Source organism: Rattus norvegicus, chromosome 1 (assembly GCF_036323735.1).
Source record: "Rattus norvegicus strain BN/NHsdMcwi chromosome 1, GRCr8, whole genome shotgun sequence".
Taxonomy (NCBI): domain Eukaryota; kingdom Metazoa; phylum Chordata; class Mammalia; order Rodentia; family Muridae; genus Rattus; species Rattus norvegicus.
Window position 1 is genome coordinate 48,010,199 of NC_086019.1, and position 22,151 is coordinate 48,032,349.

At 45.7% G+C, this 22,151-nt stretch overlaps 1 protein-coding gene across 5 annotated transcripts in view; it reads left to right on the top strand.

Moving 5' to 3' along the window:
* Arid1b (AT-rich interaction domain 1B) overlaps nt 1-22,151 on the top strand; it is a 355,595-nt gene that overhangs the window by 37,000 nt on the left and 296,444 nt on the right. For all 5 annotated transcript variants that reach the window (XM_039099697.2, XM_039099688.2, XM_039099696.2 and 2 more), the window contains exon 2: nt 6,231-6,425. In XM_039099697.2, coding sequence (XP_038955625.1) covers nt 6,240-6,425 — 186 coding nt within the window. In that variant the 5' untranslated portion in view covers nt 6,231-6,239. The remainder of the gene's footprint in view (nt 1-6,230; nt 6,426-22,151) is intronic.

The following is a 22,151-nucleotide window of genomic DNA, read 5'->3' on the forward strand; positions in this document are numbered from 1 at the left end:
GTAACACCGGCAGGGTTCATAGCCACATGTCTGGATCTAGGTCCTATGTCATTTCCTGTATTCCCTTTCACCTCTGATTCTGTTGAACACTGGACTCTTTGTTTTGCATTTGAGAAGAAGGTTCTGAGTCTCACTGTTGACTCCTTAAGCAGAGTGAATTGTGGTTATGGGAGAATGTATTGCGATGTTGTAGATATGAATGGCATTTACTGTCGTTTGACAGTGTCAGCAAAAGTTTTGAATGAGTTTTCAAGAGGGTGGAGTCTGTGAACCTCCGAATCTGAGTTAAATTTGGGACCTCAGCACATCATTAACCTTTTTTTTCATTTACTTTTCCATTTTTGGGACAAGGGCTCACTGTGTAGACCTGAATGACTAGCCTGGAACTTCGTATGTAGCCGCAGATGGCCTTGAACTCACATAGAGCGATACCACCCCAGCTCGGATGCTTAATTCCCCAGCATTCTAAGAGTTAAGAACCATAGCTGTCAGTATCTTATGCTCTGGCTCTTCATTGGTAGTGTATGGGACTTATTTTATATATATAGTTATAATATTTTATGGACAGAAATAATTCTAATGGTAACAGTGGTATTTTGAACTCAGGATAAAACCTAAAATGTAACTGGGAAAAGACACTGTATATCTTCTATTTTTGCCTTAAAGGAAAAAAAATCAAAAATACCTCAAAACAAAACAAAACAAAAATCCAAAGCTCACTGTGTCCTGCTCTGTAGCTGAAGATGATTGGAACCTGAAGATCCCCCTGCCTCAGACTCCCATGTGGTGTGTGATATTCACTTCTAGCTTGTTCATTGATGACCTGTGTGTGGAAACTTACACTTCTTTATCTAAACTTACACATCACAGCACTTTTATTTCATATTGAAGTGGTGTAAATAAAAACCGCCATGCCATTGTTTTAAGAACAAAAAGAACTCTCTGCCCATGCCCTTTATCATCAATGCATTGCACAGTTCCACAAACGCATTAGGGAGTCCAGACTGGAGACTCAAGGCTGCTGACAGTGGTGCTTCTCCAGAGTAGGGCATCCATCTGTCTCCACCACCTTCCTATCAACGTCACTAATGCAGCACAGTCAGAGGCTGTGTCAAGAATTTGCTGTCTTGGAATAGCCAGCAGTGAGACATTTTCTTCAGCTTTGTCTAATGTCTGAGAGAACTATTTCACACCTGAATCATTAGTGAACGTAGCAGGCATTTTCCTATTGATAGAAGAGTGTGGTAGAGAACGTTGATTCCAGACTTGAAGTCCCAGTGGTTTAGGTCCGTCGTAAGTGGAGACTTCTGTCCCAGTACAAGTCAAGGCACACAATATTTGGAACAGAGTGTTTGGTTTCCAACTTCAGTCTGAGAATCAGACCTGAGCCCATAATGTTCTGCCCCTCAGAGCCTTCCTGTGTGGTCTGTTTGGGAGTCACTTTGACATTTGGTTCTGTGCTAACTGAGAACTGTGGTACTTGAGTCAGTTCTCAAAGATGACTGGGTACTCGTATGAAAGGAGGGAATGAATCTTTGGAACCCTGCTCTTTTGGGAAAACCAATTTTAAGACCTTTAGAATGTTACCAAGGAAGTCATTTGTAGATCACCGCTGATGGCACGTGTCTCTGCTGTTTTGCATTCGTGAATTGTCAAGTTGAGTTCCAGTGCTGACTTTGTTTTCTGAAATGCCTTCTTTTATGTGATCAGTCAGAGCTCCTAAGAAGCTACCAAGAAGCTACCAAGCGACCACGTCAATCCAATCTCATCTCATACCTCGGTCTCATCTGTGTATGAGATGAGAAAGAGCGCCAAGCTTGGGCGTTGTCATCTGGGTGTGCTAGTAGGTCAGAAATCTCATCCGGAGCATGGAAAACCTCATAGCACAAGGCTCCACAGAAGCCATCAAAGGGCAGCCTGGGAACGTGTCACAGTGGCATGGTGGCAGGTGCTGACGATTGATGTGCAGCAAGGGGACAGATGTCTGCTGGGGAAAGGGTGAACCCCAGCTATTCCACTGGTTTCTGCCCTGAGCCCAGTGCTGGACTGCGCGTCTCAGCCTGCCCCCCTGCTGCAGAAAGCCAGGGCATCGGAAGCACTGGGTGGTTAGAGCTGTAGAGGAAATTGCTTTACGGTGTGACAGCTATGCACTGGTCCCAGTGGCTACCCTAGTCATTACTAGCACTTTTCACAGAGCCACACTTGTATGCATCACAGTTGAAAACTTGACTGTAGTTTGTACATCCCTTCCCTCTGTCCCCACACCCCACCGTCTGGATGGACAGCATGGCGTGTGCACAGCTTTTGTGACTGTGGAGTAGCTGGCTTGGTTCTGCTTTCTTTGAACTTTTTGGTGGCAGGATTTCAGGTACTTGGTGGCTCTTAGAACCCCACACCCTGTCTGTCTGTTTGTCTGTCTGTCTCTCTCTCTCTCTCTGTGTGTGTGTGTGTGTGTGTGTGTACTCGAATCTCTTCATACACCTGATAGAGCATGTGTGGGGAACGGGACAGCTTGCGGAAGTCTGTTGTCTCCTACTGTGTGGGCCCCAGGGATCTAACTCAGAATGTTAGACTTGACAGCATGAGCACCCCACACCCCCAGCCATCTTGCTAGTTCTGTTTAGTTTTTATATCTTTGTTTCAATACTTGTTCATACTTTCAGCTTTGGATACAGAGGAATTCGAAAGTCTTAACAAGTAATAAAACATAGTCCGGTTGAGGACTGGTGGTCGTGGCCTTCGGAGCATGTGTCTCGTGGAACCAAAACCCATGTGGCATGTGCTCGGGGAGCAAACACCATAACACTAGAACAGGCTACTCCATGAGCTGCTTGAAGGCCTTTGGCTGGATGGTGCCTGGTACGGCATAAGTTTTATGTGAGAAATGAAAAGTCATGTTCTAGAAGGATCCTACCGCAGGACAGACAAAAACAAACAACAGTGTTTAAGGCTACATGTGCACATGAGGACTGACTTGGCCTTTGTCTTTCCTGGAAGTCCTGGTTTGATTGATGTCTTGGTTGCTTTATAAAGCTGGCAGTGAAGAGCTGGGGAGAGGCTGGGATACTTCATTACCTGTTTTAATGTTCAGGTCAGCAAGTGCACAGAGCGGAAGAGTGGAGAGTACCTAAAGGAAGAGAAGGATAGACTTAAATGTGCCTTATATGAGTAGGCCTGGGCTTCCATACCTAGAGTCTCCTGAGTGATCTCCTGAGCCTTTGAGGTGGAGATAATCTTTATCTCACATTCTTGATTTTTGTGAGTCTTGGGTTCAGCTAACAGTTTGACTTGAGTGCAAATGAACTGCATTTTAAGTAGGACCCAGTTGCTGAGACAGACACTACACAACAGTTTCACTCACTGCTGGGTGAGCGGTGGGCTGTGCTAGCATCCCAGGGCCAGCATTCTGCATTCTGCACATTTTGTCAGCTTAAACCTTTTGCTTTCATCATGGCAGTTTGGACTGGCACTATGTAGAGTGAGGTGAGAGCCTTCTCCTGTGGTAGCACTGTCTGAGCAGTGAGGACATGGCTGCTGCAGAGCCCTGCTGATGGGCCTCTCACCTGATTGGGAGCACACACAGCCTCTCTGTGGGCCACCTCTCCTTTGACTGATTGTGAAATCAGTCAACCATTGAAGAAAGCCATGTTTTATCTTGGAAAGAAAATCTGGAGAAGAATTACACCCTGCTTTCACAAGCTTACATTGTAATGTAAATACTATGAGCAAATGCTTAGTTCTAGATCTTGGTGTTGCCACAGACACGTGTCTGTGTGTTTGTGAGGACGGCCGAGGTTGCGGAAGAGCCATGTGCTGGTTGAGGAGAACCATATGCTGCTGCTCATTTTTAGTTATTTTAGTCCAAAGTTCTTGGGTGGTGAAAGTAATAGTTTAAATCCCCAATCTGTGAGTACACTGGGACAGACCCCTTTCCTGGGCTCCACATAGTTGCTCCATTTCAGAGGGGTGAGTGTCTGACTGAGGCCAGGTGTGCCCTACCATCCTCCCCGGAGCTCTTCCTCTCTGCTGGCCTGCCACTAAGGCAGTGTCAGCTGCCTGCATCCCTGAATCCTGGCTTTCTCCCCACAGTCATCATGGCTGTGCCCACAGTGCAGTGCAGTGCACACTCTTGTTGCTAAAATTGTCACAGGCAGGCACATGGCTGTCTTCAGATCACTAAAGTGAACACCAGGTGACCCAGGAGGAGAGATGACCACCTGCAGTCCTATGCTGGGAAGTGGAGGGAGGAGAAGCTGGCAGTCCTCACACCTCCCTTAACTGCCGCTTATGGGGCTTCCCCCTGCTCCCCTCTTTCTGCCCTGCCATTATGCCTCAGTGCTGGCAGTGTGACTTTATTACAGAGCTCAGCAGATGCCCGTCCTAGCCAAATGTTGCTCCAGGCTTCCCACCTTTCCGTGTGGCCTGCCCAGCTCTTCTGGCTGCTTTGTTGCCCCATGAGGTCTCCTCTTCGATGACAGTGTGCTCCCTGGAATTCTGACTGCAGTTTCAGACACTGTTTTCTTTGTGGTCCATGTTTTCCCCTTTGGCCTAAATGATGTCATTCTCATATTTTTTCACTCATCATCCTCTCTGTTCCTCCTTTCCTTCCCCCTCACCTTTCAAACTATATTCATGCTTACTTACTTATTCACTCTTGATCCTCTGCCTCAGTCTCCCAGGGGCTGGGATACCCACCGTGTGCCATCTCTCTGGGTAACGTTAATGGTCTTCACGTGCCAGTTCATCCTGTGTTCATTGAGCATTTACTTTATGCCACTTTGCAATAGTAACCTTACTTCATGTCATGTCACTGTTGGTTCCCAGTCCGCCCCCACAGTGTTTTCCTTCACCTGTGTCTTACCACCAGTCATTGGTCACATTGCAGACTCCAGGTCTTTGTGTGTCCACTTGGAGTCTGGCCTTGCAGCCTCTTGTCACTGCTGCTCATTCAGGCCCTCTGCCTCACCTGCCCCGTGTGGCAGCTGGCCCTGCTTTCCCTCTCCCCCAGGGAGCAGTCCTGACAGGTGGCTCTGATGACCCAGGGGTTTATCAGAAGAGGCAGCCTGAGATGACCTGTCAGGCTTGCTCATGCTCTGGCCTCAGCCCTTTCCAGCAAATCCCCAGCCTCCTGCATCATACAAACCCAGGAACTCCCATGTCCTTAGGCACACCAGGCAGGCAGTTGAGCTTCTGAAGTTGAAGCTTTGTGTCATCCCTCCCTCCCCGAGCCTGCATTTCCATTTAGTCTGCACGTCCTCCTGAGAGTCCCCACGTGTTTACCACCCTGTGCTCTGGGAGCCTGGCACACAGTAGGTACCCACATTTGATTCTATTTAGTCTGCACATCTTCCCGAGAGTCCCCACGTGCTTACCACCCTGTGCTCTGGGAGCCTGGCACACAGTAGGTACCCACATTTGATTCTATTTAGTCTGCACATCTTCCTGAGAGTCCCCACGTGCTTACCACCCTGTGCTCTGGGAGCCTGGCACACAGTAGGTGTCTATACTTGCTTTCAGGAGGAAGTGTCTGTGAATGCTGTGGATCTGTGGCCTTTGGTGAGGATCTCCTTTACAGCTCTGCTATTTGGATGGGCCCAGGCTGTGAGGGCCCTGCTTGAAGCTCTGCTCCTACCTCTCGTGGTCTAGAGGTCAGCCTTCCTGATGGCCTTGGCCCTGAGGCTCAAGGACTGACTCACCAGACCAAAAATAAAACTCAGAGTCCAGCTTTGAACTGATGTTTGGTGTGATGTTTACTGGCCTGTGACTCATAATCTGGGGCTTGTTGTGTACACTCGTTATCTTTGGAGGTTTTTATCTAAAAGCATTTTACATTATCTAGAACTTTTCCTTTCACTTCAGTGACTATCCAGGGGCATGAAGGCTTCATTAAGACTTGCAGAGTCAGGTCTAAAAAGTCATTTTTAGATGGAAACGTTGAATCAAAAAATCATGTTGTTTTCTATGTTTTTTTTAAGGATTTTAGATACTTAGGGTATACGGTTTCTCCTCATAGTGTTTGTTCCAGATCTTAATTTTAAAATCCTATCTGAAACTTTTTACTAAGTCTAAGGAAAAAAAATGTCTTTTCCCTTTAATGATCTGGGCTTTTATTTTTGAAATTATGGTCTTTAATCTCAAAATTGAGATAGATGTGTTACACATGTATTAAAAGGCTGCATTTGTTATAAGTAATAGGGAATAAACTCGCTTCTTTGTTTATTTCTTCACAGGGCAGTCCGATGGACCCAATGGTGATGAAGAGACCTCAGTTGTATGGGATGGGCACTCACCCCCATTCGCAGCCGCAGCAGAGCAGCCCATACCCAGGAGGTGCCTACGGCCCCCCAGGCGCACAGCGGTATCCCCTTGGCATGCAGGGCCGGGCTCCAGGGGCCCTGGGAGGCTTGCAGTACCCACAGCAGCAGGTCAGTGTTAGCTTTTCTCTCTGCCTTCCAGTGCTTAGTTGAGAGCTTTTGTTGTTGTTTTTCTGCTCTTCATTGTTGTAAGGAAGAGAATTTGGGAGTGTTTCTGTGATAGCCACCCCCCCTTTTTTTTATTACAGATGGAAAGTTGAACTTGCAATAAAATAGACTCCCTCCCTCCCTTCCTTCCTTCCTTCCTCCCTCCCTCCCTCCCTCCCTCCCTTCCTCCCTTCCTTCCTTCTTCCCTTCCTCCCTCCCTCCCTCCCTTCCTTCCTTCCTTCCTTCCTTCCTTCCTCCCTTCCTCCCTTCCTTCCTTCCTTCTTCCCTTCCTCCCTCCCTCCCTTCCTTCCTTCCTTCCTTCCTTCCTTCCTTCCTTCCTCCCTTCCTTCCTTCCTTCTTCCCTTCCTCCCTCCCTCCCTCCCTTCCTTCCTTCCTTCCTCCCTTCTTCCCTTCCTTCCTTCCTCCCTTCCTCCCTCCCTCCCTCCCTTCCTTCCTTCCTCCCTTCCTCCTTCCCTCCCTTCCTTCCTTCCTCCCTCCCTCCCTCCCTCCCTCCCTCCCTTCCTTCCTTCCTTCCTTCCTTAATGGAAATTGTACTTCAACAAAGTTGATAAAGCCCCTGCTTGGGGGAAGGCAGTGTTGCTCCTCCTGGTGACCTTGGCGTTCATTTCTGAGGGTAGGCCCCTCAGTTGCTGACCTGTGAGAAGATTTCTTAAGGTGAATTTTCCAGTCATTCAAACTTTTCCTGTTGTTTGAGTTAATCTGGTTGTGTTAGCCCAGGCTGCCCTCAAATTTAGTCTCCCAGTGGGGAGATTACAGGTGTACGCCTCCAGCCTGGGTTAGAAGGTTCTCAGGAAGTTACTTTGATTGTGGCATGTTCTAGAAAAGGTCTCAGTATTTCATTTGTAAATTCAGTTAGTCGTTTTGGATAAGAGAGGCTTTCCTGCTCTTAACACAGAAGGCTCCATCTTTTTCTCTCCTCCAGAAACAAGTGGCTTTAACCACATGTGACATGTGACACCTGCTTCTAGCAGCACAGCTCATGGTCCTCTTGGTTCTTAACCATGTTCGATTGGCCCGAGGAGGCATAGGCCTTGGAAAGGCACAGTTAGATCCAGACTTGTCAAGGTGCTGAGTGACTAGGAACACCAGAAAGGCTATTTATACAGCACCCACAAGCATCCCAAGGAGTGTGAGGCTGGTGGGGGCAGCGGTTCACTCTAGACTCGGGAGGGCCTGCAAGCTGGTCCTAAAGCCATGAGAGCCATTAGCAGCCCTTCCTCACTGGAAACTCTTCTCTGGATTTCATAGAAACTCTTCCTTGAGGAAACAAGTCTGGAAAAACTTCTGTTCTCTTCAGAGTCTCTTTAGCAGTCTGAGCTGTCTGCTTAGCTGAGTATTGTCTGCACTTGTCTTACAGAGAAGGATGGAATTAGGTCACTAGGTCAGCTCTTCAGCCCTAGCATGGCTCCTCAGACTGCTTTTCGTACATTATTGGCAACCTCCCTCCACAGTGTCAAAAGACAACTCTGAGTGCAGGATCATCCTGCTTCCTGTTACCCCAGGTTACCCCTTCTTCTGCCAGGCTTCCTCAGAGTTGTATAGGAGGGTGGGGGTGGGGATTACTAATGCATAAGAAGGCAACAGCTCCCAGCAACCCTCTCCCCCTACAGCTCTCAGCTGTTTCCCCTCCCCACCAGGAACCTTGTATTCTTAGAGCTGCCTTCCTCTCTGTGAAGAGAAGCCCATGCAGCAGGGAGCTGAAGGCCTCCCTGTACTTGCAGACCACAGAACGGAAGAGGCAGGGATGAGAACAGTGGGCTTGTGCACTGTGATTCTTGTGCCCTTGGCTTCCAGCCTGCTTTTCCCATGATTCCTTGATGAGAAGTTGTGTCATTCCTAGTGAAAATGGAGGGTCCTTTCTCTCTGCCCTGAGGAAGTTCAGGGCTTGTTAGTTTTAGACTGTGGCCTAGTTTGCCACACTAGAATGAGAGCCAAATATAGGAAGTTTGTGAAGAATGACTAGCAAGGAAATTCCTCAAATATGTAGGGTGAAAAATAGGTCTGCAGTGAAATATAATCTTAGTTTTCTTAGCTTCTTGGTTTTATGTAGCCCCGTGATCCTTACACACTTAGTTGAAAGGATAAGTTGCTGATTACCCATCAAGCATTGCAGCAGGTGGCTTCTGTGTGATTTTTGAAAACATTTAATAGTTGTGAGTGTATGTATTTATACATATGTGTGTGGATGTCAAAAGATGGTGGCGGGAACTGTTTCTTCCTCCATGTGGGTCCCAGGATTGAACTCACTTTGTCGGGCTTGTTGGCAAGCGTCCCTGGCCCACTGAGCCATCTCTCCTGCCCTCAGCACATTTTAATTAAGATTTTAGTTCAGATATTTACTGCTAACTAAAAAGAAATATCCAATTCAGATGCATAAATATTTCTGATGATGAAAAGAAAATGGTGTTGCTCTAGCTACAGGAATCTCAAGTTTTTATGCCAAGTTAAAGTCAGGCCTGTAATCGGCTGTGTGTTAACCCTCTCATTCACTGCAAGATGACCTTGTCCCATTTTGAAATTTCAAAGGCGAAAAATAGTTTGGAATAGCTTTCTTTTTGAATGCTTGCTAACATTATAAAGGAGATAAAACTTGAGGTGTTGATGTCTCTCCTCCCCTTCTGGTACTGTGTGTTGAACTCAGAACCTCTCACATGCTGGGAAGCACTCAACCCCAGTGCACAGCATTTAGAACACCGAGTCCACAGAACGGAGCGTCTAGGTGGAAACACAGAGTATCTAGTAAAGGTTTGAAAAGTAGTTACTCGGTCACACTTGCGCGCACGCACACACACACACACACACACACACACACACATATCTTTAGGCTCTGTGTACATGTGCACTTACTTGCATGTGCCTATTTAAGAAAGGTTTTTAAACTGGCTTTAACCTCATAGTGTAGTCTAGAGCAGTCTTGAACTCCTGATTCTTTTGCCCCTCCCTTCTATATGCTGGGATTAAAGGCGAGTGCCGCCACACTGGGCTTTTGATCTGCCCCCCTCTCCAAGATCTGGAAATTATAAATGTGTATACAGCGGGGTCCAGACACTGTGATTGGCTGTTCATCGTGTCATCTTTCCTTAGGATTAGTGTAACTGGCTGAGCACCATACTAGTGTAGGTACAGCAACTAATGTTCTTGAGAGAAGACGTTGGACGATGATCATGGCATTGCGTATTTATTGAGTGGACATCGCACCTCGGCATGGCTTTGCTTTGGATGTCTTCAGAGCTTTCTGTGTTTGGTCTGTGAGCCTCTAATGAGCTGAATCTGGTTCATTCAGCATTGCTCATATATCTCTGCAGAGGATTAAAGTGCAGGAATTCAACTTTGTAGAGTGAGTTGCCCACTTACCAGCCGAGTGGTAAGCTGTCCTTGGTTCAGGGGTCACAGTTTGATTCCTGGCTAGCACTCTGCTCCTGTGATAGGAATTTTAAATGAGGATTCCATTAGAACTACAGCACTTACCTTTGTCTCTCGATTAGGAGCAACTGGCCACTGACTATGTGATGTTAGCCTTAACGCCTGTGGTTCTTGTTTTATGTAGTGGTCATTTTGTTTTTGAGAAGTACGTGTGTCTGACTTACCGAAGCATGGTGTGGTGATAGCCTACTGCTTTAGTCTTTACTGACTGGAACTAGAGTTTCGGTCTTCTTCACTTGCTTGCTTCTCTCCCACATCATCAGGTAGATACACCCCTAAACAGATCAGCTTTGCACGGTCCCCCCAAAATGTGTCTATTTGGTTTTTTATTGAGGTGAGGGGGAAATGAATTTTCTATGCTTCTGTGAGGAATGTTCTGCCTCCAGGCTTTTGAAACAGACCTGGAGGGTTAGCAGAAGCGTGCTGGTTGATGTTATCCAGTACAGAGCCACACAGAAGTGCAGCTTTAAGCTCGTCACACTTTGACTGAGATTTTCAGGTTTTGTTTTGTTTTTTAACTGAAAGAAACTAGGGTGTTCTTTGTGGAACAGGTGTGTGGATTAGCAAGGCCTTGCTTCACGTTTTGCAGATTCTGTACTCACAAGTGTTTGTGGACTGTTGACAGCTCACTCTAAGAGATTTTAATATAAAATAAGCAACGTTGATAAAGAATAATGACTGTAGAAGCTGAGGTTTATTGGTGTGGGTAGGTTGCAAACATCTTCAGAGGTCTGGGATTCACGAGGACCATGAGGACTACAAAGACCACCTACCCTGGTTGTTACACAGCTGGGAAAACTGAAAGAATTAGACATCTGACTAAATGTTTTTATTTTAGTGGTTTTGGTTTTTTGTTTGTTTGTTTGTTTGTTTGTTTTCCTTTTGAAACTATGTCTTGCCAGGTAGCCAGGCTGTCCTGGAGCCCAACAGTCATCTCTGCCTGTCTCCCACATGCTGTGACTAAAGGCCTGTGCCCCCACACTCGGCATATGAGTATTTTTATGAGAAGAACCCACTTTTTTAGTTTTTACAAAGTGTCTGCATTGTGGAGACGTCTGCAAGGAAAATGTGGGATATGATCATTGTTTTAAAAGTGGCCAAATTAAGTAGAAGGTATAACTTTTGTTAAGGTGTTTTATCTGAACATATCAATTTAAATGGAGATAAAAATTGAATTAAAAACAGATTCTTGTGCAGATGACTTAAAATGAAGTGGACACTCTACTCTGTACTGTTAACCATCTCCCTTTCTGGCCACATCTTCCTCACTGCATGCTCATTTCAGAGCAGAAGCGTTTCCATTGGCGCCATCTTTGCAGTAAAATGCATCTCTAAGTGCACAGCAGAGACTTCTCAATAGAAAACGCAAAGATAAAGGCAGCTGAGTGGTTTCCTGGATTCTTACCTGTGTTGTATATATTTTGTATAGTCTAGAAAAATTTTTTTTGCATGTACTTAAAAGTCATATTTTAGAAGAGTTTGCAGAGCTGTTGTGAAAGACGGGCTTTGTGAAGAGAAGACTGCTTCAAACAGTGCTTCCAGATGTGTTCTTGTGAAAGGCTTGTGTTAGGCTCTCTCCATCTTACGTCTGAAAAGGCATGGTTCTGTGGTTTTGGTTGTGTCTAACAATGCTCAGGTGTCCTATTTTTGAGGAGTGTGGTTGAATGGGACGGTGGAGAAGAGTCGGTGCCAGAGTCCTAAGTCAGTGCCAGGTACGCCTTACACTTAGAATCTGAAGAGGTTTTGTGAGTTTCATGGTTGCCTACAAATATATCCCCATATGTCTTCGTGTGTCCATGCTCATTCACTGGCCTATAAAACATTTCTGTGACATTTCCCCATATTTTATGTGCATACAAATGCATGTAGTCTCACAACTACAGAAGATGAAGGCAAGTGTTTTGCTCGTTACAGCTATGAACTGCAGTGGGGTTCACTGGCAGTGCGGTTCGCACCGTTTTTTGTGGTTGTCCTGTGTGCGCATTGACTTGTCAAGCAGCTTTGCTTTGCTTTGCTTTGCAGCTGGGATGCTGGGACTTTTCTCACTCATTGGAGACTTGGGTAATGATGGCCTTTCACTGTCTTGGTTGCCTCTGTTATTCATGCAGTGAATACATAGGTATCTAAGGTTTATAAAAAGACTCATCGACAGGGCATGTGTCTGCTTCCATGAGGAGAGATAGCAGAAGCCACCAGCATGGATGCCAGAGTTTCCTGTAGCTGGAACTTCGTACTAAGGAAATATTTCTGAAGGAATTTGTAGATCCAGAAATTCCTATTTACTTCTTAAAATGTGGAACTCTTGTTTCTTGTGTTGTAGTAAGATTGAGACACATTTGAAACAGTGTGACATTGTCACTAAACTTGAATTAGAAGAGCCTACTCTGAGTTCTGTGTAGATTTTCAAATCTTTACTTTTTCCTAGGAGTAAGCTGAGGATGCAATTAATGAGAAATGTTAGGTGGTGGTGGCTTCCTTTTCGCTTGGTTTGCAGTTCTGCCTTGACATTTGTTCTTTAGAGAGCATTTACAGTGTTCTAGATATGCTACAGGCGTGGCATCCTGCCTGCTCTCTGCTGGGCTTTATACTGTTTTCCTTCGTGTATGGTCTACTGTGTTCTTATATAAGGAGACTCCGAGCGACTCAAGAGACCTGCCAAATATTCCTGGTATAGTTTTAGTTTTTAATTATTTTTTTCTGACCAAAGTGCAAGCTTTGAAACATGACATACTGATTTTTATTTCATATGCACTGGTGTTTTGCCTGCATGTATGTCTTCGTGAGGGTGTCAGGTCCCCTGCAACGGCAGGTACAGGCAGTTGTGAGCTGCCATGTGGGTGCTGGGAGCCCGGGTCCTCTGGAAGAGCAGCGGTGCTCTTAACCATGGAGCCGTCTTTTCACCACCTATAATTTTATTTTTTTAAAAGAAATATTTATTTTTTTATGTATATGATCACATATACATGTGTGCTGTCTTCAGACACACCAGAAGATGGCATTGGATCCCATTACAGACGGTTGTGAGCCACCATGTGGTTGCTGGGATTTGAACTCAGGACCTCTGGAAGAGCAGTCAGTGCTCTTAACCACTGAGCCATCTCTCCAGCCCTACAGCTTTATTTCCAGTGTATATAAATCATAAGTGATTATTTCAGGTAGTATTTTAATAAATTTCACTTACTTGCTGTCACCCAAAAACCCAGTATGCCATATATGTAAAATTTTTAGCCACATTCTTCCATTGTTCCCTGAAAACAGAAACAAAAGCAAATATAAACTAAAACCAAAACCCCAGAGGATTAACTGAGAGAGAAATTAAGTGTGGCATTAGGTTGGGTGGCTCTCTAGCTCTGCTGAGGTTGACATCTCTGAAACCAGTTTGGTGTCCTGAGGGCTGCTGGGGCTCCCTGTGTTGGTGCCATGTGGCCATAGCGGCCAAGCGCGCGCGCACACACACACACACACACACACACACACACACACACACACACAGCACGCACACACAAACACATGCACACACACCCGGCTCTCAGAGTTCCTCCTGTGATGCTCTTGAATGGCTGCATGTGAGAGTTCAAGCACTTCCAAGCTTGTCTGATAGACTTCAGAATCAGTAGCTGGGACAGCATAGTCCTTGCCAATTAATTAACCTCCTTATGATGGCAGAAGCTCTGGACCCCACTGTGTTTATGTGCATAACTAAGGGCACTTGGCTGCCACATTTCCTGGTGTGTCTTCAGCCTTCGAAGTACCAGTGAGCTGATGACTTTGACTGCAGTATGAAATTTTAGTCTGCTCATTTAATAGTCTTCAGTGTCTTCGGGCTGACGGCTTGACAAATTATGTAGATGTAACCACTACCCTCAACAGTGTCAAGAGTTTTTTCTAAAACCAAAGGAGTGGTAGTGATTGTTGGGATGAATGATCTTTTAAATTTACTTGTGAGGATATTCTTGGGTAACATGTGTTCTGAACACCTGTCATGTGTTAGACTAAGGCACGCAGAGTGTCTTTCTGATAATGTGGAAAACTGTCAGGCTAACACACTTAGAGTTCCAAAGAAGCAAGGAGAGACCATTGGTTTCTCAGTGGTTCAGAAAATAAGGCTCTTCTGTGAAACACCAAGGTAAATTGTTTAAATGAAGCATGGTTATTCTGAGCGGTCACCATTGTTCCTCTTTAACCCCCAGGAACTCCATGCCTCGAATTTTGTATGTTAAGATGGGTCTTACCTAAAGGTTATAAAGAAGCCTTGTTCTTTTTTATAGTATGGCTAGTCAGTTAACTTCTTAATGGCAGTTTGATTATTTTATGTATAATAAATTATAGATATTTGCTCTTACAGCCTTGAAAAATAACCTTAAAAGTTATTTTTGTGGTTGTGAGTAAAACCGTCCCTCCCTCTCTGTGTATGTGTGTAACAGAGTCAGAGAGAGGCAGAGATCTATAGATATTGGGTGGGGACTGGAAGAGAGAAATCATCGAGATATCTCAGTAAAGTTGGTCTTGTATTATCCAAACTTTCTTGGGCCTTGAAAGGAACTAACTCTATGGACGTATTAGAAATTTCTGGAAGTTTTAGAACTCAGAAATGTGTGTGAGAATTGCATATAAATATGTAACACAGACATCCTTTACATACTTAAAGTAGTTCTGCACCAAATTTGGGTTACTAGATAATTATATATAAGAACATGGGAGTTACCCAGCTTCCCAGTTTCTATGGAGAAATATGTAGAAAACAGACTGTATCTCACAGAATTAGCCAAATTTATCTCTCTGTATTAGTATCGACTCAGTGAAAGAACATTATTTACTAAACCAATGAGCCAATCAGCTAGCCAACCAGACAACCAGTCAACCAACCAACCAACCAACTACCCAACCATCCCCCCATCAATCTATCCATCCATCTATCCATTCATCCTTCCAGCCAGCCAGCCAGCCAGCCAGCCAGCCAGCCAGCCAGCCATTTATCCAACTAGTCAGCTAGCCAACCAGCCGTTCTACCAACTGACCCTCAAAGCAGTCTGTCCACCGACAAACCAATCAGCTAACCAACCAGCCAGCCAGCCAGCCAGCCAATCTAGTCAGTCAAGTCAGTCAGTCAGTCAGTCAGTCAGTCAGTCAGTCAGTCAGTCAGTCAGTGAGTCAGTCAGCCAGCCAGCCAGCTAGCCAGCCAACCAAACTACTAGCCAGCCAACCAACTAACCAACTAGCCAGCCAGCCAGTCAACCAATCAGTCTGTCAGCCAGTGGAGTTGACTCTTGAGGTTTGTCGAGGGCTATAATCCAAATCAACGTTCATAAAATGGCAAACATTCTGAACAAAGTCAGAGTAGTAACAGAACATGCAAATGTTGGAATTAAATTAGAAATCTGTGTTTGGTGAAGTAATTACATTTTGCTTGGTAGTGAGAGCAAAACCAGCTTTTCCGGACATCTGCACTGTCTAGTTCCTAGAAGTCTGGGAGTGTATGCTGGGAAGGTACACTCCTGTCCAGATGTACCTCAGAAGCATGCACAGGTGTCAAGGAGCAGACCTTTATGCAGTGCCTTTTGAAGATGGATCCTGAGGGTTGGCTGTCACAGGATTGTGAGTTTTATCCTAATTGGTTTTAGGAATACCTGGGGAGAAGGGTCAAGAGTAAACCATTGTTGGCATGTTGGCTCTGTGCTTCTCTAAAAAGGGCAGCTAGAAAAGGCCATTCCTTTGGCTTTCAGATCACCTTGCCATTCTGGGTTTGACTCTTGGGTACTGCAGAAGTCACCTTACTCATCTTCCATGTCCCTCTATTCTGACTTCATGGGAGAAAAGGATTTATTTTCCCATCTTCTTGAGCCTGCTTGCTGTTTGTCGCAGGTCAGGGAGACAGATGGTGGGATTTCTTCCCAGAAGCTGGCCAAATTTTCGAGTAGTGGGAGAGAAAAGGAAAGAGAAGAATTTCCTGGTAAAAAGCTGCTGGGTCGCTGAGGAGAGCTGGCACTTCACTTTGAGGCTTGCTGGCTTCTTCAGTGACGAAGAGCAGGACAATAACCCGATGGCATCTTTGGTCCCAGTCTTCAGGACATTAGATGCATCGTGGCACACTTTGAGTAGTTCCAAGGCATAAGGGATTTCTCCTACCATGTACCTGCAGATTGGAGAGCAATAAAGCCGGGAGCAGGGGAAGAGGCAGGGGCTTCATCAGGAGTTCACTCTGAGGAGGACATCACCCATGCTGCTCAAAACCACCCAGCAGCCTGCAGCATGGTCACTTTTAAGTCAGCACCTGTAATGAGGGAGACAGAATCAAGACATGGAATGTCTGCTGACCTCAGGGCAGGCGGTGAGCTGGTTCTGGTTGTGGAGGCAGTTTTTTGGTTCTGGAGTATTTTTTTAAAAAATGAATTTTTCTTTTCCCAACCCCAGCTCCCAGAATGACAACTTTGAGACTAATTATTTATTATTAAATGCCTAGGCCATAAGCTTTGACTCATTCCCTGACCAGCTTGTAACTTATTTAACCCATTCAGACTATTCTGTGTCTACCACTTGGTTAGTTACCTCTTTTCAGTGCCTGCCCTCTTCTTTCTTCATGTCTTTCTGAGCGTCTTCCTCAGTGTCTCATTGAATCTCCCTTATTCTGTTCTGAGTTTAGCTCCTTGCTGGTTTATGACTGTCTATTTGTGGCTCTCTTCAGGTGTCTGTCTTGAATCTCCCTGAGTCCATCTTCTTGCAGGTTTGCATCTTTCTCCTCAGTCCATCTCCTCCAAGATCTCTTGAATCTCTCTTTTATACTCTCACTCTTTCCCAGAATCCTCTTCTTCCTGCCAGTGTCCCACCTCCTATTTCCTGCCTCAGCTCATTGGCCATTGACTTTTTTATTGACAGGTGACGCTTATAAGAGATTCTACACAGGAGTCTTTGTAAGAACACAGAATGGTTTTGAACAATTCCCAAGTTTCTTTCTTTCTATCAAAAGATTTATTTTATTATTTATTCCTGTGTGTGCCCTTGAGTGTGTGCACAGAGGTCAGAAGAGGAAGGTGGGTACCCTGGTGGTGGAGTCACAGGCCCTAGTGAACTGCCCATCCTGAGTGATGGGGACTGAACTCTTGTTCTCTGGAGCAGCAGCAGTCACTTTCAGTCAGTGGAGTCCGTCTAGCCCACAGGGAAATGTTCTTGGCTCTGGTATAGATCATCCCGAGAGTCTCAGGGAAGCCTCAGTGCTGAGCGCACATACAGTGGGCTCTGTCTTACTCGTTCATGGAGCATCAATACCCAGTGCTGGTTTCCGATTGATCCTGCATTGAGACTAGAGATGCTGCTACCCGACTTTATGGCTGCTCATGTTTCTAGAATTCTCTCTGGTAGCAGGTGTAGCATGTGAGTAGGAGCAGATGGTTAGAACCTGGAAAGTGGAGTGTGGTTGAATTGAATGTGGCTCACGGGTCATGGAGACTCAAGCCATCATCTTCGCTGTAGCCATTTGTTGTGTGTATTGAGGAAGACTCATGGATAGTTCAGATGCCATTTCCACAGTGGACAGAGCTCTAGCAGAGCATCCCTTAAGGCCGGAGAAGTGTTCTACAAGAATGTGGCAGAATAGGGTGGGGAACTGGGCTCAGCAGTCCTCACCCAAGTTTGTAGCCTAAGTTTGCTGTTCTAGGCAGATATTATCCTCACAGGCTTTACAGCGAGAAGCTCTATGGAGTGCAGCTTTCAGAAAGAGTGGCCTGCAGACCTGGCCATCTCTGTCTGTTTCCTGAGGTAGAAGTTATGCTTTCCCAGGGTGTGTGGCTGCTCCCTCCTTCCATCCCCCCAAATGCTACACCAACTCCCGGCCCCTCGCAGGGTTTCTCTGTGTAGCCCAGGCTGTACTGGAACTAGCTCTATAGACCAGGCTGACTGCCTCTGCCTCCAGCTTGCTAGGATTAAGGCAGTAAGTGGCTTCCCTAAAGCATCTCTGTGCTTTTGTTCCAGTGGATGGCCTCTGAAGGGCTTCCAGGAATTCAGTGGATTAGTCTGTTCTTGTCATTGTCCTCTTTATAGTTCCGGTCTTTATCATTGTTGTGTTTTCCTTTAAGTAAGCCTAAAATTGTCACTGGATGTTAGAGTGACAGTCTCTGTGTCAGGTCTGCTAAGTACCTCCACACTGTCCTTCCTTAACCCTTCTGTGTATCTTTGGTTTTTGTTTTTGTTGTTGTTTTTTTTGGTTCTTTTTTTTTGCATAGTTATGGTAGCTTAACATTTACCAAGTGTAGTCTATCTGGGTCAACATTGGCTTAGTCCTCATGGCCTTCAGAGGAAGATGTTGATACCGTCCTTACAATGCAGGGGAGGAAGCTGAGTGAGCAAGGTTAATCAGCTTCACACAGTTGCTGTACAGTAGAGCAGGGGTCCAGTCAGCAGCTCTTGGTCTTTGGGCCCACGCCGGTGTACAATTGTGATTCTAAGAAACAGGGCAAGCGATACTCAGCACCAGTTCACTGGAGTTTTTAAAGGACAGATAAAGTCAAAGATGGTTCCCTTTGACTTTGACGTTAGTTTTGTGGAAAGTCTTGTCAGTTAGTACATAGAAGGCTGGCTGTGGGTCTGGAGATGGTCAGTGGCTAAGGGTGCACATAGTCCCTGCACATGGCAGCTTGGTTCCCAGCACTCACATCGGCATCCACAGAGCTGGTTGCTCCAGCCCCACAGCGTCCGGCACCCCTGCCTCTCAGGTATGCACACACACATGCAATTAAAATTAAGGCGAGATCTTTGTTTTCTCGGTGTTTCCTGTGCAGACGATCATGTCACATGACACATGGCCGCAGTGTGCTTTATGGCCCAACAGTGCTCCATGGATGGACTGACTGGCCTTGTGCTTCCCATCCTTTCCTTGCAGGGAACCTGTGGTTAATGAGCATACGTGGGTGTCTGGGCTCTGGCTCTCTGGGCTTCCCACTGGAGGGTCCAGGTGCTGGGTGATGTGCTCATTTGCCTTTAAACCTTGTGCAGCTTCTAAGCTCTCCCACTGTGGCTCCTCTCTCCCGCTTCAGAAATGGGACTTGAGCATTGGGCGTTTTTATTTCCTGGGGTAATAAATATCAGGGCACCTGGCCGAACCTTTACCGATGTCTCTGAGATTGGGGGCCAGCCCCGAGTGATACATATGCAGAGTGGAGACTTGTGCTCCCCTGGTAGAGTGTGGCCCTGAATGTTGTTGTCCAGAGTCTCTCGGTTAGAGAAGCTGTTTCCAGTGATGAGGAGACCTTACTGTTAGTAGGTGGTCCTATAGTAGGAATGCTCTTCTCTCTTCCCATACCATGGCTTGTCTTGCTTCATGTGCTGTAGCACTGATCTGGCCTGTCTCTACTCTTCCCCATTTGTCTGTCTGTCTGTCCGTCCATCCATCATCCATCCATCCATCATCCATCCATCATCCATCCATCATCCATCCATCCATCATCCATCCATCATCCATCCATCCATCATCCATCCATCCATCATCCATCCATCCATCCATCCATCCATCCATCCATCCATCCATCCATCTTGTAGAGGTCAGAGGCCAGTCTGTAGGAGTTAGTTCTTTCCTTCCAGCCCATATCTCAGGGATCAGATTTAGTTTATCAGACATGGTGGCAAGAGCCATGTCACAGCCCCCCACCCCCTGGTCTTTTTGAAGATCAGGCTCTCTCAGCCTGTGCTTGAAGTAGAGAAATCAATTATTTGAACTAAAGTGGTTCCCTGTGTAAGTAAGCAGTTCACATTATAAGATGAATTTCCCTGCTTTCAGTTTAACATGGGAGTTGAATGTGTGCTGTGTGATCTCCCATCCATCACTGGGAATCCCAAGAGGACCAGCTTGTTGCTGAGGACCTCCGAAGGGAGACTGGGAAGGGTTGAGGCACAGGATGAGAGATGTGAGTCTTGATAGTGAGGGTGAGCAAAGTGTGACCCTGCCCTCCTGCTGAGATGCCTCAGAGGGCGGAACACTCGCCTGGTTGGGGAGGCAGGGCCATGGAGGGGAGGCGTTGGTTCACGCAGGTGAAGGTGATCCTCCTGCTGCCTCCTGTTACCATTGATACAGTGTTCCTTTTGGCTATTGGATTGAGAAAATATTGAGGTCTTTGGTGGCTTGTGAATGTGGTTGTCACCAGCTATTTCTTGGTAATGTGGAGGAGCTGCAAGTGCCTTAGAGAAACAGACCTGCACCCTAGGCACTTGATGCAGTGTGCTGGTGCTGGGTGGGGCTTGATGGTTGTGCTCTGGGAGCAGCTACTACAGGGGGACAGTGTCTAAGAAAAGGCTCCATTAGACCTGGATCTTGCCAAAGAAGATTGTTCTGGGTCTGGGTGAGAAGCACGTTGTTTTCAAGTTCCATTAGCCTTTAAAGACATTTTCCTTTTTCTTTTATTGTGTGAAATTTATAGACGTCTGCACAGTTTATGCATCTACCCCCTACCCCCATGTTTCCTATTCATTTGTATTCTGGTCTGGTGCTTTCCTGCATCAGGTCAGAGAGTAAGTGGGGGTGAAAACATCTAAAATTGATCTAAATAAATCAGTTGAATAAATAAGTAGGATTAAATTTATTCAATTTATTTTTTAAGAGAAGATACTGTCCTTCCACATTTAGAAGCAGCACTAGGTTCCAGAGTAGAGAAAATCCCATCTCCACAGATTAGAAATATGCGTCTGCTAAAATTGTTTTCCTCAGAGGACATTTCAGAAGAACACGTGGCTTCCATTAACCTCATTTTCTTCCACCTGAGAAATTATGTTAAACTGGGTCTGTATTGGAGAGCCATGCTGTCTCTATGGCAGTTAAGAAAGAATTCCCACTTAACACTATGGGCTTCAGTGCTGGTGAGTTTCTCATTTGGCAGTGGGGTCCTGACAGAAATCTGAAGCAGCATGCAGAGAACGCTGTCAGCTCTCAAGTCTGGATCTGTATTTTTAATGAGGTAAATGTTGCGGAAGTATAAAGAAACTACAGTAGAAGAGAAAACCTACTTTTTTTGGCATCAAGTTCCCTTTTTTCCTATTGGCTTCTCTGCCATTTTTTTCACTTAATTCAGCCATCAGTGTTCACGTGAGTCCGACTGTGTAGAACTCAAAGACTGTCAGTGTGTTCTACATGCTCAGCTTTCTGCTTTGCTGGCCTTGATAATAGCATCATTGCTTCACTGATGACAGATGTAGGCACTGGCTGCAGCCCAGCTCCAAGCTCCCTTGATTGTGGTGGGGCCAGTGGGTTGGACAGAGTAGAGTATGGAGAGCATTTCTCATGGTCATGGGTGAGCATCTGTTGTTTGAGGATTTGAGAGCTGCTCTCTGTACTCCTAATCCAGAACTCTGTTTTACAGCTGTTGCAGCAGGGACAAACTCCATGGATGGAGTTTCTTCTGGTATCAAGTGTAGTGGACTTCTTCTGGGACATGCCTCCAGTGAGTTCCCACACAGAGCTGGCATCCTAAAGCTCTCCTTAGAATGTGTTTAGCCTGCCATGTCTGTGTGTAGGTGAGGAGTCCCTCCTTACTTTTTAAGTCCTTTGCCTGCTAAGTGCCATGGGTTTTGTGTGTCCCTTTTTTGGGGTGCATATCCCTGGAGAAGCTTCTTTGAAAGGTGTGGTAGTGGTGGGGATGTGTCCCCAGTGTCAGAAAGGTGCTTTTTACTGTCACTTCTGATTGGTGAGCAGATAGATGTGGAAGTTGGAAAGATTTTCCCCTGAAGCCTTTATCTCTCCTGCCCTGAGTGCCTTCCGGCTTCTGTTGAGACATCCAGGCCTTCACCCTTTGTATGTTGCCCTGTTTTTCCTCCCCTGGAGACTTCAGATGTGTTTGATTCCCCAGCTTCCAAAGCGGTGAGAACTGGAGTCTGTCTTTTCCTGCTTATTTTTCCAGACTCAACCAATGTTAACTCCATGCTTATGTGTGTGCTGGCGGTTGGTGTGTATTTTCCTTGATAATGTCAACATTGTAGTTTTCTTTGTTATTACACTTTGGAAGGTTTATTAGTTAATCCTGGATTAACTCTTTACTTTTGGATTATTTTCTTTCCCTTTTTCATCTGTTTATCTTTTTTTATTATTTCTTGGCAGATATTGTTAATTTCCCTACCGTCCTGTTAGGTGCTTTCTTTACTTATTTTTTTCCAGTTTCACTATCTATAGACTTCGTTTTTCATCACAAACTCTTTTCTGATATCATTATCTTCGGAATAGAGCAGTTCATCTGCCTTTACACACCTTTAGAATAGAATTCGTGTGACTGT